At 44.9% G+C, this 18,978-nt stretch overlaps 1 protein-coding gene, 1 long non-coding RNA gene and 1 pseudogene across 3 annotated transcripts in view; 2 read left to right on the forward strand and 1 right to left on the reverse strand.

The window, feature by feature from the left end:
- Window positions 1-1,622: 1,622 nt before the first annotated feature.
- LOC117868101 lies at window positions 1,623-6,763 on the reverse strand. The gene is made up of 3 exons (XR_004643565.1): window positions 5,353-6,763; window positions 4,279-4,410; window positions 1,623-3,856 (listed from the first exon to the last, which is right to left on the reverse strand). It is a non-coding gene; the product is annotated as an uncharacterized LOC117868101 (long non-coding RNA).
- Window positions 6,764-7,808: 1,045 nt separating this feature from the next.
- Window positions 7,809-10,489, forward strand: LOC117868064 (annotated as a pseudogene).
- A 1,458-nt stretch (window positions 10,490-11,947) lies between these two features.
- The window catches only part of SSU72 (SSU72 homolog, RNA polymerase II CTD phosphatase), a 63,810-nt gene continuing 56,779 nt past the window's right edge, over window positions 11,948-18,978 (forward strand). The window contains exon 1 of one of the 2 annotated variants that reach the window (XM_034753700.1): window positions 11,948-12,178. Coding sequence is in view for 1 of the 2 variants with exons in the window: in XM_034753699.1 (XP_034609590.1) it covers window positions 12,099-12,178 (80 nt within the window). In the remaining variant the exon portion in view is untranslated. The remainder of the gene's footprint in view (window positions 12,179-18,978) is intronic. The other variant, XM_034753699.1, reaches the window with a different exon arrangement.

The following is an 18,978-nucleotide window of genomic DNA, read 5'->3' on the forward strand; positions in this document are numbered from 1 at the left end:
CCTCCTGCCATCTTTGTGAACCAGCTGGGGTCAAGAGAGGTGCTTGATTAAGCTCCAGTAGCTTTTGGATGCCTTGAGGAGGTTATGGAAGGAATTAGCAACTCCCTAAGAGCTTCTCAAGCACTTGCCATTTGTTTTCTCTCGATGAGATATACACACACATTGGGGAAGGTAGAAATTCTCCCAAACAACTCTGGAGTCAGTTCCTTTTTCATTGTGGATGAAAACCCCTCATAGGTTAGCATTTGGGTTCTCTCCAGATGGCAGCGTCTATGTGTGCCCCTGCAGTCTAATTGCAGACATTGATCAAGATTACAACCAGCTGATTTCATTTCTGCCCTTAACTTCAGCTACTTGTGCCTATTAATACTCTTTGTTCATCACATCCCCACTGGTACTGTCCAACTCTAGGCCCTGGTGCCCTCCACTGAAACCACATCACTGCTGGCGGCATTGCCGGGGAGCCATGGATCTTAGGTTTGCTGCTGATTTTTTTTAAGGCAACACTAGCTGAAAAGTGCTGTAATTAATGAGGGACTTGGCACCTGCTGGTTTGGCAGAATCAGGCTGCATGCCCCCCCCCCCAGGATGTTATGAGCAATGGAGGTGAAGAACAGCTTAAGAGAAAGAAAGGGGGCATGTTCTAGCAGGGGGAACAATTGATATTGTGTGAAAAGGGGAGGGGATCACACAGTGGCTAATGAGTGTTGGGATCTGTTTGGATCTATCCCATGATTTCCCATTTAAAAAGTCCAACAGGTGATGCACATTTCTCCTCCTGCCTCCTCTAAATCAGCTAGAGTAGCACTGGTACTCAATCTGGGGGCCATAACTACCCTGCTCTTCCCATATTGCTAACCGGGGGCCTGGCTAGATGGGGGGGTGAAGGTTCTGGGGATTCCTGGTTTGGAAAAGGTTGAGAACCGCTGTGCTAGAGGATCGTTGCCTTGAGGGCTGAAATTCAGCACAAGCAGGAGTGGAGCATCGCTGAGCTCAGGCTGGCTTTTGACTAACCTTTGGGAGACTCTAGAACCGCTCTGTGTATTGGAGCAAAATGTTGGTGGCATGACCCAGCCAGACTGTGTGTCTTTTCCATCTCTCGATTGGGTCAGTGACACCAGGTGAAACTCAGCGGATTTGAATTGTGCAACCAACTACAAAATTAAACAAGCAACAGAGGGTCCTGTGGCACCTTTAAGACTAACAGAAGTATTGGGAGCATAAGCTTTCGTGGGTAAGAACCTCACTTCTTCAGATGCAAGTAATGGAAATCTCCAGAGGCAGGTATAAATCAAAAAGAAGAACAGGTTTCAGTTACTCTGAAACCAGGTATAAATCAGTATGGAGATAACGAGGTTAGTTCAATCAGGGAGAGTGAGGTGCTCTGCTAGCAGAAGTGGAGGAAACGCCAAGGGAGGAGAAACTGCTTCTGTAGTTGGATAGCCATTCACAGTCTTTGTTTAATCCTGATCTGATGGTGTCAAATTTGCAAATGAACTGGAGCTCAGCAGTTTCTCTTTGGAGTCTGGTCCTGAAGTTTTTTTGCTGTAAGATGGCTACCTTTACATCTGCTATTGTGTGGCCAGGGAGGTTGAAGTGTTCTCCTACAGGTTTTTGTATAGTGCCATTCCTGATATCTGACTTGTGTCCATTTAACCTCTTGCGTAGTGACTGTCCAGTTTGACCAATGTACATAGGAGAGGGGCATTGCTGGCATATTAAACAAGTTTCCTGTTGAGTGTGGCTTAGGCTTGGGACTCATTTGGGGTGGTCTGAGTTCCCAGGGGAGCCTGGCTCCCAAGTCTCAGGGTGACCACAGGCTCTGGAATTTCAAGATTTCCAGGCAAAGCTAAGTGAAATTCAGCTGCTCTCTCTTCTGGAGTTTGCTGGAACTTGAAATTCAGGGGCTGCGATGCCCGTTGGAGTGAAGGCGAGGAATTGCTTCCCACGGCCGCTAGACATACCCTACGCGTTCATCTGCCTGGCAGAATACTGCAAAACGCTGCCCTTCTCTGGGCATGACGCTGAAGGCTGCCCGGGCAGCTCAGAGATGGGTTTACTGCTTGCTCAGACAGTTAATCCATCAAACATTCCTGATGGTGATTTATTTCCCTTTGTTTCAAAGCTGTTCCTTGCAGGTTTTCAGTTGGCAAATATGAACTGGGAGAGATAATGGGAGCAGGATTTCTGCATTTCAAGACAAGGCTCTTCTGCTTCCTGTCACCATCAGGCTGGATGGCCTCCTTTTTTGCCAAGCACCCGAAGGAGAATGTGTGGTCTAGTGGTCAGAGCAGGGGAGCCGGAGTCAGGAAAGCGCGGTTCCTATTCCTTGGATGAGTTCCAGCCTTTCTGTACATCGTTTTCCTTGTCTGTCAGCCATGAGGTCAGCCATTTTATCGTCTATTATTTGCAAAATGCTTTGAGATCTGTCCGTATGAAGGTGCTCTTGACATGCTAAAGACTCCCTTGCTAAAGGTGCTTGGGGTTAGTGGATTGAAGCATGACGTGCTTTCTGAATCAAAGCATCTGACACACTAACAACACTTCTTGGCTCATGCATTTGTACACATCCATCCCCCTCCTGCTGCCACTGAAGTCAATGAGAGGTTTCAAAGGGAGGAAGGAGTTGGGACCAATGGCCCCATCAAACTCTGGCATGCAGCGGGGCTGTGGGACCCCTATTTAATCCTCCTTCTCGGGGCTAAACGTGACCTTTCCGGCATCTTGTCCCTGGGTTTGGATGTGAGCTGCAGAACTTGATCATGCAAAGCTTTGCCTCCTTTCTAAACCGGAAACAAAGCTGTCGGCCATCAAGTGCCTCCCTCCATCCGGCGCAGAGGAGGACGTTGCTGAGTGCAGCCCAGCCCTTGTCTGCTTCCTATCTCAGGAAGGCAGAACTCACCATGGGAGCTGCCTCCCCCCACCCCGGCCCTGGCCCAGGCAGTTTGCTGAGGAATCGCAATATGTTGGAAGAGCAGTTTTTGTTCCTCTGCCTTCCTCCCATTTAGCTGTGAATGTCATGCTGCCCGCTCTCCCACCCCAGGCCAAGAGAACACATGGATTTAAATCCCACCTTGGCCGATGTGGAGAGAGGCAGACACGGGAGCCTCCTGTTGGCTGGTAGGATGTACCTGTATTCCGTTCAGGATGATAGAGACAGGCTGGAGGTGGGGTTTCAGACAATAATGAGTGAGGAGCTGGGGGCCTGAGTCGGGAGAGAGGTTAAGAGTTCCTGAATCAGTCTAGCTTGGCTGGGACAGAGATAAGGCGTGGGAGACATGATGGGCCTGATTCTCAGTTACTCCACTCCAGTGCACAGAGTAAAGGTGTGTGTGTGGGGGGAGGTTCAGATGGCTTGAAGGCACCTTTGGGCAGCATATACCTGGGGCCATACAGGGGCCTGCCCAGCTCCCATCGCATATTACGGTATCCTCAGGGTTGCTCTGACTTAACCCCTGCTTTCTATTGCTCCCAAAGAGTAGCTAGCTGTAAGTGGAGCCTTTCAGCAGCCACAGGGGTTAAAGCGCATCCCCCCTGCATTGAAAGGGCCGAGTCCGGCAACCCGCCCTGCCAGTGGGTAGATTGCTATGGACCTGCTGGGACTTTTACTTTCTCCGTATCATTTAACTTGAGTAATGCTTCCTCCTCCATCAGCCCTGGTGCAGGACGTCTATGGGAGCCCTGCATGAGAAAGGGTTACTCCCATAAGGAAGGATTACAGGCTCAAGCCTCTGTCCTCTCATGCCTTCAGAATGCTGACCTTGACTCCTCCTTGCAAGCTTGTACCAGGCGGGGTTCGGGTGGGCCGTCCGTTTGCTCTCCAAGAAGCTCTCATACGGCGTCTGGGATGGTGTGCCTGGAATATAAAAAGGCAGGCCCTGGAGTGAGCAGTGGAAGAACATCTGTTCATTGAAGGGGTGATGAGAGAGAGCCATACTAACCCTTCAAACTGACGATTAGGTGTAATAATGACGCCACCGCCAGCCACGGCATCTGTTTGTCTCAGTGAGACAATAGCAGCCGCCTTCGAATAGCGCCATGCTGGAGCTATGGACTGGGGGGCCGCGGTTGTCCCTCCCCCTCCCCCCCCACCACGTGATTAGACAGTGCCAAAGTGTGCTTCCTCAATGATGATTTAAATGTGGCTGCATCTGTCAGAGTCGGATGGGAGCTGGGAACAACGTAATGGCCAGAATTAAACCGATGGCCACACTTCCAGCTCCAGCATATTTACAGTGCTGATCAGATAAATAAGAAAAGTGAGGGATAAAGGGAAACCTGTTTATACGCAGCCTGCCTTGAGGACATCTTATGCCGCCATCCATCAAAGTCTTCCCTTTGATGTAACTTGGCTGATAATGGCACATCATTCCCAAGCAGCTCTCATCACAGGTTCTCCTTTACGAAACCCTTGTAGATCAGATGACAGCATCTCAAATCCAGACAAATGCACTGAGCTTCAGACCCAAGCTTCTAGAGGGATTTTTAGATCTACTGTGGCTTTAAAGGTACCATAGATCTCTGCTGTCCTAGACCTGTCAATAGATAATCTCAACACAGAGAGAGGCTGAGCAAAAACTCCAGCTGTAAACACCCTGAACTTTGGGATCTTAACTTTGTGGCTCGGGCCCAATTCATACAGGTATGGCCACCCCTCCCCCTCCGAGAGAGAAAGGGACTGGCACAAGGTCCCACTGTGAGTCAGTGGCAGAGCCAGAAATAAGCCCAGGAATCCTGGCTCCTCATGCCCTGCTCTGAGCACTAACCAGTGCTTCCACATGCACAATGAAAACGGTCATAACAAGGTTAACCGGGGTTACCCAGAGTATTAGGGGCTGGAGCCACTCCCTTACTCTTCCTGCTGTGGGAGTCCCTCCGTGTCCCCATCCCCGCTCTGCCACCCCCACTGTGCTTTGTGATGCAGCTGACTCGCAGCCTGCAGTCCTGTGAGTGGAGATTTTGTTTTTGTTTCACTGAGCTGTCCTTTTACAAATCACACCGAGAACAGAGAGGCTGCACGTGGAGGATTACTGTAGGGAGGGGAAGGAATGGACTACCCCTGCCTCCCCACACTGTGGAATGGCAGCAAACCAGTTCCCCAGCAGCTGGTGCAGCCTCAGTACTGCAGTGGCCAACAGTGCATTACCATCTGGGGCAAGAATGGCCAGTGCTCTCCCCCCCCATAGTCTCAGATGTGCTGATGTTGCCTTCCCCTCCCCAGCTGCCAAACATCCCTGCATGCTGAGATGCATGGAACATGCTGTACAGATGAAGAACTACAAGAATACTCAAATCCCCAGGCTCTGTGAGCTAAGCCCACACATATCTGGATAGGAGGGGATCTGATTGTACCATCCTGCCTGTGTGCCTCAAACAGCAGTGATGCCATAGCCACTGGCCTAGGGCATGAATTCTTCCTAGCATGGGGGGACAAATGCAGAGAAGGAAATGCATGTGGATTTCTTCGGAAGAGCTCTTTCCAATAAGAAGGAATCCGCTTCTCACTCCCTCCAAAGCCTCATCAGTATCACCCAAGCTGTTGACGTGACCGAATGCTGAGAGTTGTCTGACTCCAGAGTCTTAAGGATGCTGATGGAGAAGAAATAAAAAAAGGCAACACTCATAAAGATGAAAAACGCCCCTCCCTGGCACTACTGAGGTTTAACGTGTGTGACTGCTGAGGCAGCGCTCCTTATTGTTTCCACTCCCTGAGTGACAGAGCGTTTCAAGATTTGGAGACTAAAATCTCTTCTTCTCACACACAAGGACATATCAGTTTGCAAGGGAGAATCAGAATCGCACCCCAGGTCCACAGCTGCTGCTGCAGCCTTGGTGTATTCAGCAAACCGCTTCCCCCCAATTTAAGCTCCTAACTCAGAAGTTTCATAATTTTGCTAGAAAATAAGTCATGGATTCCATAGAGGTGCTGGTTTTATGTCTCATTACAACAATTGTAATCCACTAACCTTCCTGTGTGCTATGACTGCAGAGGTTTTAACTGTCCACTTCATCTTGAATGGTCTCTTGCAACATGAGTTAACTCCTTATGCTTAACAATTGGTTCCACCTTGCATTTGGCTGAGCCATTCTGATCACCTTTGCCAGACCTGAAGAAGAGCTCTGTGTAGCCTGAAAGATTGTCTCCTTCATCAACAGAAGTTGGTCCAATAAAAAAAAAATTACCTCACCCACCTTGAGTCTATCAGATCCTGGGGCCAACATGTCTACAACAACACTGCAAATGCAACCTGTTTTAAATGCTGCATTAGTTAGAAGTCTGTGTATTTGTAATCTTGGGCCAAAACAACGTGCTAAAGACTCATATAATGGATGTGAGCAGAGGTGTTGTACCAGGCCTCAGGAATTAATGGAGAGCTCTGAACGGTATCACAAGTGCTCCCAAAGTGCTGTTGCAAAGCCCTCACTCTATTTAGGAAATGCTTAAGAGCAACTGGATGGGAGGGAATAAATTATGAAACCCATTCCATGAATTGCAACAGGGACATCAAGGAGCCTTCTACTTGCCTTTAGCCCTTTCAATAAATTGCTGACCTTTTTGGATTTAAAAAAATCAAGCAGAAGCAAGAGTCATAAAGCTAAAAGAAGAAGTTTTCTTTTGTAAACAAGCAGGAGCGGTTCTCATCAGTTTCACTTTCTGATTTTCATGCACTCACCATAATGTTCTAGGCTGCAGAGTATCAGAGGGGTAGCCGTGTTAGTCTGTATCCACAAAAACAACAAGGAGTCCGGTGGCACCTTAAAGACTAACAGATTTATTTGGGCATAAGCTTTCGTGGGTAAAAAGCCCACTTCTTCAGATGCATGGAGGCTGCAGAGGAAGTTTTAAATAAAAATTTTGAATAATTTAAATATTTATTTTCATACTAGGTTTGTTCAGGTCTTATAAAGATCACCAGGTGCCTGAAAGAGAGTCCCTTTAACTTTGAAAACATGCAATCCAGCACTTCAAAAAAGTTTGTGTTCTTTTGTTTTTTAATACTTGTATAGACAAAATCAAAAGAGTAGATTTTTTTTCAAGGCTCAAATGGCACTTAGGCATGCAATTCCATTTATGAAAATCTACCCCAAAATCTCCTTCACTAATGTTGTCCTTTTTCCTTTTTGCAAAGACTTATATAAAGATTATCTCCCACTTGTGTTTCTAATGGAGCTTGAAATGGCTTTGTTCTTATTATTCTTGTTGTGTATATGCTAATTAAAAGCCAAATCAGCAAATGTTTGCACAAATAAGGCAGATCTATGACAAGACAAGAAGACTGATCTTAGGGATTTCAGTAACTATCTGGACTCAGAATCGCAGACTTGGAGGGCATAAAGATGTTGTAGGGAGGAGGGTTTTAGGTTTACTGGGAACTGGGGAACCTTTGGGGAAAGGAAGAGCCTACACAGAAAGGATGGGCTGCACCTAATCCAAAATGGAACCAGATGGCTGGAGTGTAAAATTGAAAAGGTTGGAAAGGATTGTTTTAAACTAAGGGATTGGGAAAAGCTGACAGATGGGGACGGTCACACAATCTGAGTGGAGGCATCCCTTAGGGATGCATTTATTAAAGGGGGAACTCTATCGCCTAGTAAAGAGGATTGAAAAGAAGTTGGTAAATTACAGGTGGGAGCGAGTGAGGAGCAGTCATTTAAACACAACACATGAAGGCCAAGCAACCAAATATAGACAAATGGACAAGTGCTGATATACAATGCTAGAAGTCTAACTACTAAGATAGGTGGACTAGAGTGCCTGGAATTAAATGAGCATATTGATATAATAGGCATCACAGAAACTTGGTGGAATGAGGATAATCAACGGGATGTGGAAATACCGGGGTACAAAATATATAGGAATGACAGAGTATGTAGTGGGGGGGGGGGGGAATGGCACTATATGAGTAAGAAAGCAGAGAGTCCAATATAGTAAAAATCTTAAATGAATCAAACAATACCATAAACTCTCTAGGGATAGAAATTCCATGCTTGAATAAGAGGATAGCAGTAGGAACACACTAGCAACCACCTGACCAGGGTGGTGACTGTGATGATGAAATGCTCTAGGAGATTAGAGAGGCTACAAAGGCAGAAAATGCAATAATAATGGGGGATTTCAACTATCCTCATTTTGATTGGGAACATATCACCTCAGGAAGGGATGCAGAGATGAAATTTCTAGACACATTAAATGACTTCTTGAGGCATCTAGTCCTGGAACCCACAACTGGAGAGAATTCCTAAGTGGAGTACAGGATCTGAGCCAAGAGGTGAATACAGCTGAACTGCTCCGTAATAGACAGCAGGTTTAAAATAAGCAAAAGAAAATATATCTTCACAGAGCCAACCTTTGGAACTCATTACCAGGGGATGTTGTGAACGCCATAAGTATAACTGGTCTCAAAAAAGAATGAGATAAATTCATGGAGCATAGGTCCATCGATGGCTATTAGCCAAGATGGTCAGAAACACAACCTCATGCTCTGGGTGTCCCTAAACCTCCAACTACCAGAAGCTGGGTCTGGAGGACAGGGGATGGATCACTCAACATTGCACTGTTCTGTTCATTCCCTCTGGCCGCTGTCAGAGACAGGTTACTGGGCTAGATGGACAATTGTCTGACCCAGTCTGGCCATTCCTCTGTTCGTACAAAGAACTGCTCTACATACAAAGTTGAACGATTGTAAGAGCAGGTGTTGTTTTGAATTTACTTAAATTAGACTAACCACTGGGTCTTCCACAGAGCTCCATGCAGAAGGAGCCTTAAAGCCATGCAGATCTCTGCAGAACAAAGGCCTGATATAGGAGAGGATAAACCCAGCAGGAGTTACATTCAGTCTGGTCTGAGGGGCCGTGCTCCAACAGCTCAGACCTCCACAGTCCAAGCTGAACTCTATTACAGAGCAAGCCAGTTCATTTGGGCCTCCATCTTTAAATGCCCATCCATGGTCACATTCATAAATGAATAACTTTGAAGCCATGACGATTTCGCTGCCCTGGCTTTGATTTATTGTCAATGTACCTCTGTTGCCCCTGGCACCTTTGCTTGGATAAGGATCCCCAAGAGATAAAAGCAGATAGCTGCAACTGTATCAGATATAGACTCTGCCATGGAAAAGTTTTCAAATTCATGCTTAATATCTTTTTGGATTGCCTACGAGGCCATATAGTCAGTGCAGGCACCTGAGTATCAGGACTCTAGTTTCTTAGATGGTCAAAAGAGACCATTAATGATCATCTAGTCAACTCCTGTATAACACCGGCCAGAGAATTTGACACAATAATTCCCACATAAAGCCCATCATCTGTGGCTGAGTTTGAACATATTTCTGAGCAAGGTTCTGTTCCTGATTTAGGAAGGACAGATGGTCTAGTGGTCAGAGTAGAGGACTGGAACCATGGGCTCTACCCCTAGATCTGTCTCTAGTATCCTTTGTGACCTCAGGTAAGTTACTTAACCTCTCTGTGCCTTGGTTTTCCATCTGTAAAATGGGGATAATATTTTCCTACTTTTGTAAAGCGCTTCGGGATCCTTGGATGGAATGCACTATCAAAATCTAGTCGTGTTGTTATCGTTTTGTGACCTCAGGAATCTAGAATATTTATCCCTGAACATTCTAACTTCACGACATTTTCAAAAAACCCAAACCAAGCCCCAGCGCCAACCTCAGCAGCTTCATTCTCTCTTCCTGCGGTAATGTTGGATTAAAAAATCTTACAAACCCCAGCTGTGATTTTTGACAATGGAGCCGGTCATGTAAAGCTGGCATTGCAGGAGAGATGACACTAAGATCTGTCATTATTTCAGTGGTTGGTCACCCTAAAGTGAAAGCAGCTGTGCCTGGAGATGGTCAGGAGGAATACTATGTTGGAGAAGAAGCCCTGTCCATGTGGGAGGGTCTTATCTTTGAAATATCCTATTGACCATGGCAGGGCTGCAGCTTGAGATGACAGGGAGACACTCTGGAGACACATTTATGAGCGTGAACTTAGAATAGACATCAGCGAAAGGCCAGTGCTAAAGAGTGAACCCCCTCTGAATCCCCTTCACAATCGAGAAAAGATAACTGAGCTGATGTTTGAGCATTTTAAGATACCAGGTCTGTATCTATCTGTCTAGGCGACATTGGCATTGTATGCATCGGCTCATACCACTGGAATGGTAATGGACAGGGGAGACGGAGTTACCCATGCAGTGCCCATCTACAAAGAACACTGCTTACCTCATGCAGTTTCCAGGCTGGATGATGCAGGCAGGGATATCACTGACATGTGGCTGTTCTCTCATGAGCAGGGCGAAGAGAAATATGGTGAACTGTCAGATATCAAGGAGAAGTTCTGCTATGTGGCTTTAGACCTCAGACAAGACATTAAGAGGAAGTCAGAGGAGGTCCTGAGAGATTATAAACTGCCTGATGGAAATGCCATAAAAATTGGTCTTCACCTCTGCAGAGCACCAGAAATTCTTTTCACGCAGCATTGGCACTGATACACTAGAGCTTCATACTCTGATTTCCAACAGCATTAAAAAGTGTGATGGGGATATTTGCCAGCATCTGTATGGCTCATCCCTCTTTCAAGGACTACATGAGAGGCTGTTTAAAGAGACAGAAGCAACAGAGGGTCCTGTGGCACCTTTAAGACTAACAGAAGTATTGGAGCATAAGCTTTCGTGGGTGAATGCCCACTTCATCAGACGCAAGAGATAGAAAAGAGATACAACAGCAAGTCCCTAAAGGAGTTCATGTGAGGATTGTAGCACCGCTAGACAGGAAGTACTCTGTGTGGATGGGAGCTTCCATCATTACTTACTTGGCATCCTTCATGCCAATGTGGGTCACTGTTTGGGACTACAAAGAATAAGGAACTTCTGTTGTGCACAGAAAATGCTTTTAAGAGGATTGAACTCGGGTTAGGGTTGAATTGTGTCAGCTACCATTGAGAATTGCATTGAAGACTTAACTGGACAAAAAAAATTTGTCCCGCTTGTGTGATGGTGATTGAATAGAAGTGAAAAAGTGCATTAAATGATCTTTGCAGTGTTGTTGTAGTGGTGTTGGTTCCAGAATATTAGAGAGACAAGGTGGGTGTGGTACTATTTTAATTGGACCAGCTTCTGATGCTGAGAGAGACAAGCTTTCGAATTACACAGAGTTACAGGACCTGAAGAAGAGCTCTGTGTAGTTCGGAAGCTTGTCTCTTTCACCAACCAAAGAGATTACCTCATTCAGCTTGTCTCTCTGTGCTATTTATAAGGTGCTCATCATCTTGGAATCTCTGGTATTAGTAGTTATTATAGCCTAAAAAAGGATGTTCTGGGGATAAACTGATCACTCCAATTGTCAGGCAGGAATTATACCGCCACCCTTTTGTTCCCCCTCCCTGCCCCGGGCTTTGCACTCTGTGTAATCATTTGTGTCCATGCCAAGTGTGTGCCAAATGCCTCCATATTAGGATTGTCAATGTAAATGGCTGCATGAGGGTGAGGGCAACGGCGAATCAGGCCCCTTTTCTATAAGAAAGTCAGCTCTAGAGAGTTTGCCTGCTGAGACTGTCCCTTAGTGCCGGAGGCTTTTCTGATGGTGTCACCTGCCCTTTAGGGACTAGGCAAACTCATTTCACACCAGCTCTTAAGCGTGTCTGGCTTTTATGTCTGAGAGCCTCGGTGGGATTTGAACCTGTGGCCACGAGGCAATTCGCTGGGAAGTACCGTCTCTGCCCCCTCCCCTTGGCATGGGACGGAGGGCTGGCAGGCCCTCTTGCTCCACTAGGGCGGCGCTGTCATACTGGTCCTCCTCCTTTCTATGACAGGCGGCCCCTCGCTAGGGTATAACATATCCGTCTTCTCTATGGCTGGCGGACCTTCCCTAGGGTGGCGCTCTCTCTTTCGGCCCGCCTCTCGATGGTCTGTGACGGGCTCCGCTCTCGTGCGGTCTCTATGGTTAGGGGAAGCAGGTCGACGCTGCCCCTGGTGACACGTCCCGGCGCCGCCCGTCGTTGGCTTTGGCCGCCATTTTAAGTGAGCCGGAGCTGGACGGCCGGGACCAGAGGAGCTACGATACCGGCGGAGGGGAGCTGGGCCTCTTCCGCGTCCCGCCATGCCCTCCTCGCCGCTCCGGGTGGCCGTGGTGTGCTCCAGCAACCAGAACCGCAGCATGGAGGCGCACAACATCCTTAGGTAACCGGGGCCTGCCCGTCACCCCCCTCCGCCCCCGGTCCGGGCCTGCCCGTCGGGACCCCTTCCCTCACCGAGACCGCCCCCCGTCTCCCCCTACGCGTCCACAGAGGCTGCTCGCCGCCGCGTCTGCCCCGGGGCCCGCCCGGGACCGGATCCCCGTCTCCCCGCCCACGCACCGGGCCCAGCCTGCTCTCCCATGAGCTCACCCCGGCGGGGAGAGGGGATCGTGAGTCTCCCGGCCCTGGGCACTCCACAGCCGGGCTCCCCGGGCTCCCCTACCGCCCGCTTCCCCCGGGCGCCTCCTTTGGCCCGAGCAACCTGGGCCTGCCCCGCTGCGGAGGGTTGAACCGGTCCCTGTGAGCCTGACCCCAAGTCCTGGTCTCCATCGGGTCTCGGCCCCGTATTGGAATTTGGGGCGGTTCGGTTCACACTCTCGCCGGAAGAGCTCGATCGGGCGCCACCTCCGCTAGCCTCGCTCAAGTCCCAGGCTGGGTTGTCCGAGACCCGCACTTCACCTCCTTGGACAGGGGTCTGGGCCCTATCCCGGCTCCTCGGCTTCAGAGAACCAGGCTGCGTCCGCCCCGCTGATAAGGCTGGTCCGTGCGGGGCTGGTCCCAGGGCTCTGGCGGAGCATTAACCCCCCCCCCCCCCCCCCATGCTTGCAGGCCCGGAGCAATCCCATGAGCTGGCTTCTAGGTGCTCGGCAACATAAAACCCACCTGCCCCCGGTATCATCCGCCCTCTCTGGATACACCGGTGAGATTCAGAGACTCGAGCCCCCTCTCCCCGGCTTGTTGGAGGGAAACTGGACAGGCCACTCCGCTCTGAATGTTCAACTTCCCCTTCAAGAATATGGCCGCTCGCATATTTAGGGCTGCACATCTTTTCAACTCTTCACTTAGTTTAGGGCGGAACATAGGAGAGAGGCGGAAAGGAGGGAGGAAAAAAGTGATTAGCCAGAAAGTGTGTTTGTTGAATCTCTCTTATCTAGCACAAGGACGTAATTTAGGTCTTTGTTTAAAATCACTTGAAAGGAAAGTTTAGGAATAAACGGTGGCATTTATTTAAAATGTTTTAAAAGTACAAATGGCATATAAACAATAAAATATCACGTGGGTGGTGGCAGCCATCTTGGTCCAAGGCAATTTACCATGTTAGTAATATTCAAACTTATGATAAGACTGAGACAATAGTATCGTAAACATTCTATTGTCATATTAAAAATGATGGAATTTTAAACATGCAGTATATTTTTCACATTTTGCTGTTTTACTCTTTGTATTTCTCTCAGCTCCTACAAGGGAAACGGATGAAGTCACTTTTAGGTTCCCAATGCTGCAAGTTCTGTTTGGGATTTAAAAACAAAACGTGAAAACATTTCTATTGATCTTAAATCTTGCAAATGAGCTCTTAGCCTGTTAGCACAAAACTTAGGTTTTAAACAATATGAGTTAATAGTTAGTCCCTTAAAATCAGCATTAAATGGCTGTCTAGATAAAACAATTTTTTGTGTGTGCTGATAGTGCTTCAAACAATTAAAATAGCAATGTTATAAAAATCATTTACTTCTTCCATTTCCAAAATGGCAGTATTGATAAGTGCAAAGTAATGCACATTGGAAAGCATAATCCCAACTATACGTCCAAATGATGGTGTCTAAATTAGCTGTTACCACTTAAGAAAGAGATGTTGGAGTCATCGTGGATCGTTCTCTGAATACTCTGGCTCAATATGCAGCAGCAGTCAAAAAAGCTATTAGAATGTTAGGAACCATTAGGAAAGGGATAGAGAATAAGACAGAAAATATCATAATGCCATTAAATAAATCCACAGTATGACTATTCCTCGAATGCTGCATGCACTTCTGGTCACCCCATCTCATATATCAGAATTGGGAAAAACTACAGAGAAGGGCAACAAAAATGATTAGGGGTATGGACAGCTTCTGTGTGAGGATTGATTAAAAAGACTGGGACTGCTCAGTTGAGAAATGTTATGACTAAGGTGGGTACGATAGAAGTCTCTAAAATCATGAATGGTGTGGTGAGGGTGAATGGGGAAGCTTTTATTTATTTACACACACACACACAGTCACCAATTGAAATTAATAGGCAGCTGGCTTAAAACAAACATACGGGAGTATTTCTTCACACAGCGCACAGTCAACCTGTGGAACTCATTGCCGTGGGATGTCGTGAAGGCCAAAAGTATAACTGTGTTCAAAAAAAGAATTAGATAAATTCCCAGTGGATAGGTCCTTCAATGACTATTAGCCAGGATGGTTAGGGACACAACCCCATGCTCTGGGAGTCCCTCAACTTCCAACGCGCCAGAATCTGGGACTGGACGACAGTGGATGGACCACTCGATAATTGCCCTCTTCTGTTCATTCCCTCTGAAGCATCTGGTGCTGACCGCTGTTGGAAGACAGGATACTGGGCTAGATGGACCATTGGTCTGACCCAGTATGGCCATTCTTATGTTCATTTATGCTGTTTTGCTATTTACATATTACTAATATGGACAATGGAAAATATTCATTTTCTAGTGAAGTTCAATTTGTGGTTTATAGACTCCTAAGTCAGAGATGGAAAATACCTACTTGATCATCCAGTCCATCTTGCTGTTGTGGGATTTGTGCCCTGCAGTACTTTACATGTTTTTCCAAAGCACACTACAACCAGATATTGCAGCAAACAATGTGGGGGAATGTTTCAATTGAACAAAACTGTTGTTGAAATTTTAAAATAGCATAGAGGCATTTAGATTGCATTTTATAAAGTTTCTAAGACAAAAAATTAGATTTTTATAATACAGGATACTGTGCCTTTGAAACGATGGGCACAGATTTACATGACATCTAAAAATACCTTTAAAGAGTTTTCTGAAAAATGGTGCTCTGAGGGGTTGTAAAACTTTATTCTGTTTGTAGTTTATATTAAAATATTTGCACTGAGGAACTGAAACAATACAATTAAAACCCTATTACGGGGCTTTTCTTAGTGTTGAGGAAATTCTACTAAAAAGTTCATATCTTAAATATTGTTTATCCTTATCTCAAGTCTCAGTATTCACTCGTATAAGCTTTACGGATAGTTTTTTAAACTAAGTACAGATTTTGTTTAAAAAAGTGTGTGTGGGGTTTTTTTTTTTTTTTTTTTTTAAAGTCTTTTCACTTTGGCAATGTTATTTTTTCTAGTCCTTAACTTGTGGAGGATACGTTGGTCGCTGCTGCCCATAGTCGTAAATTTTTAAGATATTTTTTGTTCTGCCTGAAGCATTATAGAATTTAAAACCGTTTATTTTGTTAGTTTTAATACGTGGTTTATGAGGTTTTTTCAATATTTTTATTGTAATAGGGTTTTATGCTTTTTTTTTTTTTAAATGCATGAAATTATCAGGTGTTTCAGATAGGCTTGAAATAAAATTGAAAACTTGTCCTTGACAAAAATATCAATATTTGTCTCTGTTTTGGATTCAGAAATGCCAATTCCAAATAAAAACATTTTCCTGGCATGTTTCAACTCTTCCTCCTGCCCTCCCCCAAACAGTGCTCTTGTGTATAGAAACTTCAGGATTTGAGATGGTTCAGAATTGATCAAATTTTCTTTTAAAGGTCTGCCCCCCCCCTTTTTTTTTTTTGAAAAGGGGGTTAAAATTTGAAGATATTTTGAGAAATCTCTAAACTCTTGACCCTTTTAAATTGAAGCACAGTGGATTCCATGTAAGATGAGATGTATGGTTTAGTTTGGAAACTTAAAAGTTCTGACTGTTTGTCAGACTGACATTCTCTATAGCTTTATACTATCACTTATGCCTTACAGAGAGTCAGCTGTCTGTATGTTTTCTGTATTCTTTGTTCTCTATGGCTGCAAATGTCCTACAAGATCAAATACTAGCTGCTTTGTTTTTTTTAAATGGCTTTCCCAATGTCCCAATATAGTCCCTTATCTATTGCTTGCTACAACTATATTTAAACTTCTTACAACCATAACACTATGATATAAAAATCTAACGAGCTGTGAAGCTACTGCGTATGTGTAGCATGTTGAAATATAAAACCAAACACAAAATACCCCAAACAATATTGACCAAATAAATGGCTTTCATGATACCTTAAGTTTCCAAACCAGATGTCATTCTGTAACTGTACTTTGCCACACCTGGCTTATCCTATGGTGTAATTACTTTCATAGTTTTCACTTGGGATACATATCAACAGGGGTTCTCAAACTGGTGGTTGAGACCCCTAAGAGGGTTGTGAGGTTATTATATGGGGGGTTGTGAGCTGTCAGCCTCCACCCCAAACCCCGCTTTGCATCCAGCATTTATAATGGTGTTAAATATATAATATTTTTAATTTATAAGGGGGGGTTACACTCAGAGGCTTGCTATATGAAAGGGGTCATTAGTACAAAAGTTTGAGAACCACTCCACTACAACATAGTAACATGTTCTCTTGCATAGTATTTTAAATGTATGCAGTAATACTACATAAAATCATAGTTATGGGAATTTGCACAGTGAAAGATAGTACCTTTGCGTGTGTATATGTAAGCATAATACAGTAGAATGTTACCATTTCTCTTTTGGATCATGAAAATTAAATACAAAGGAGTCTACAGTACACTGACAAAGTCAAGGTCTCTGAGACAGTTTGCCACTCCTTAACTCGGGTGTGGCCAGTCTGAGGAGGAGCCAGAAATTACCAATGTACAATGCCAAAGAGCCACAATAATATGTCAGCAGCCCTGTGCGCGCTCCCCCGCCCCACTCCCAGCACCTCCTGCCCACCGGCAGCCCTGCTGATCAGCGCCTCCCCCTCTCTCCCCACACCTCCCGATCAGCTGGGAAGGGCTGGAGTGGGGGCAGAGCCAGAGGTTGAGCAGTGAGCACTCCCCGGCACATTGGAAAGTTGGCGCCTGTAGCTCCAGCCCTGGAGTCAGTGCCTATACAAGGAGCCGCATGTGGCTCTGGAGCCACAGGTTGCCACCCCTGCCTTAACTGGTTTAAAGTTGTTGTGCAAGAGCAGTAGCCATTTAGGGAAGGGGGAAGAATAACTTTGACTTAAAACTTGTCAGTGAAGAAATCCTAATGAAAATGGATTTCTTATAGTTTAAGAATCTGATCCATTCATAATGTAACTATCTGTATAGTGGCAGTCCTCAGAGGCCTCAGTTAGAATCAATACTTACATTGAGTATTGTATAAACTTGTAAAATGACATTTCCTGCAAGTATTTTGGGTCAGTCTAAGACAAGATGCAACAATTGAATCTAGCAAACAGTAGAAGGGAATGGGGGAGGGAGAATGAAGGTAACAGTAATAAAGTTCCATGGTTACATAGGTTAGTTGCACGCACAGCATCATGGTTCTGAACCATTTGATATTTAATTATATTTTTATAAAAAAAGTTAAAGTCCCTGGGTTTGGTGATAGTATTGTTACAGCATAATGTGATCAGAATGTGAAATTGCAGTAGATTAATAGAGAATGTATATAAAGCAAACCGAATCCTACACTGAAAAATATTTCAGATTTATATTTCCTTTTATGAAGACACATTATAGTAGTATTGTTGCCAGAAAAGAATATAAATTGATGTAAATGAACAAAGTTATGTTCTACGGCTACATTCTTCAGGACAGAGAACTGTTTGTCAATTCATTATTGTAACCACATTGTAAATGGACCAGTACTGTGTAAATTATATCATCTCAACATGGCAGTTTGAACATATGTTTATATACTAACTACAGGAGTGAGTGATGGTGTGATAAGCCAGTGAAGGAAAGACTAAATTACCTGGGTAAAAGGCAGCGTGAAGCCTCCAATATGTAGGCATAATATAGGGGCTGTAGCAACTGCAGTTATTGCCTTTTATCAGTTTGCATCACAGTCCAGTGTTCTTTGTTATTAGTTTGTAAGCCTTAAGTGAAAGCGATCTAACTCATTTACTGAACCTAGTCTGTTTCTAGGCCCACAGTACAGTGTGCTCAGACCAGGAGGAAGGGAATGCCCCTTGTAATCAAATTAGAAGAATCACTGGCAGGTTCCAAAGGCTGGGAAAGTCCATCTTCCATTGAGAACTAGAGAAATAAAATCTACCTTGAAGTAACACGAGACGGGACAATGAACAGATCTGAATACGGAATAGACTGGGTACAACTTGTATAGTGCATTGTCCAAAATTGTAAATTAAGCATGTAGGGAATTACAAATGGAAACAGGATTAAAGGAATTGGGATTAGTTTACAAAATATTTAGAAGCTTGCAGTATTATTCCAGTTGTTCTTTACCTTGAGTATGCACAATTTATCTGATTCAAATTCTCCTTTTCTGTCAATGCAGATACAAGGATTTTCTTTTATCAGCAAATCTTTTCAAATTTCCAAATTCATCATAATGAATTTATATACTTTATTATATAGAGAGTACCTCACTGAAAGTGCCTTCCTAAAAGGAAATGTACTTTTGAACTGTTTCAGTGTAGAGTTCCATGCCTACTGTGTTTACACTGTTAATCTGTTGCATTTTCAGACTAATATTGTAACAACTCCTCAGTCTCTTGAAATTAGGATTTCTGTATTTGTAGCTGACTTCTGGTTTTATTCAGAATTTGTAGCTTTTGAGTGAGGATTTATGCATTACATATACATTCATACAAGTTCATTTTTAGGAAGTTGTGTATTGAGAATTCAGGTGGGGATGTGAGGTATATTATTAATGGTGTAAACAGAATGAGTTGAAAGCTTATAACAGAAACTTCATTAGAGCCTTAAGCCACAAATCCATGTAAT

Source organism: Trachemys scripta, chromosome 19 (genome assembly GCF_013100865.1).
Source record: "Trachemys scripta elegans isolate TJP31775 chromosome 19, CAS_Tse_1.0, whole genome shotgun sequence".
Taxonomy (NCBI): Eukaryota; Metazoa; Chordata; order Testudines; family Emydidae; genus Trachemys; species Trachemys scripta.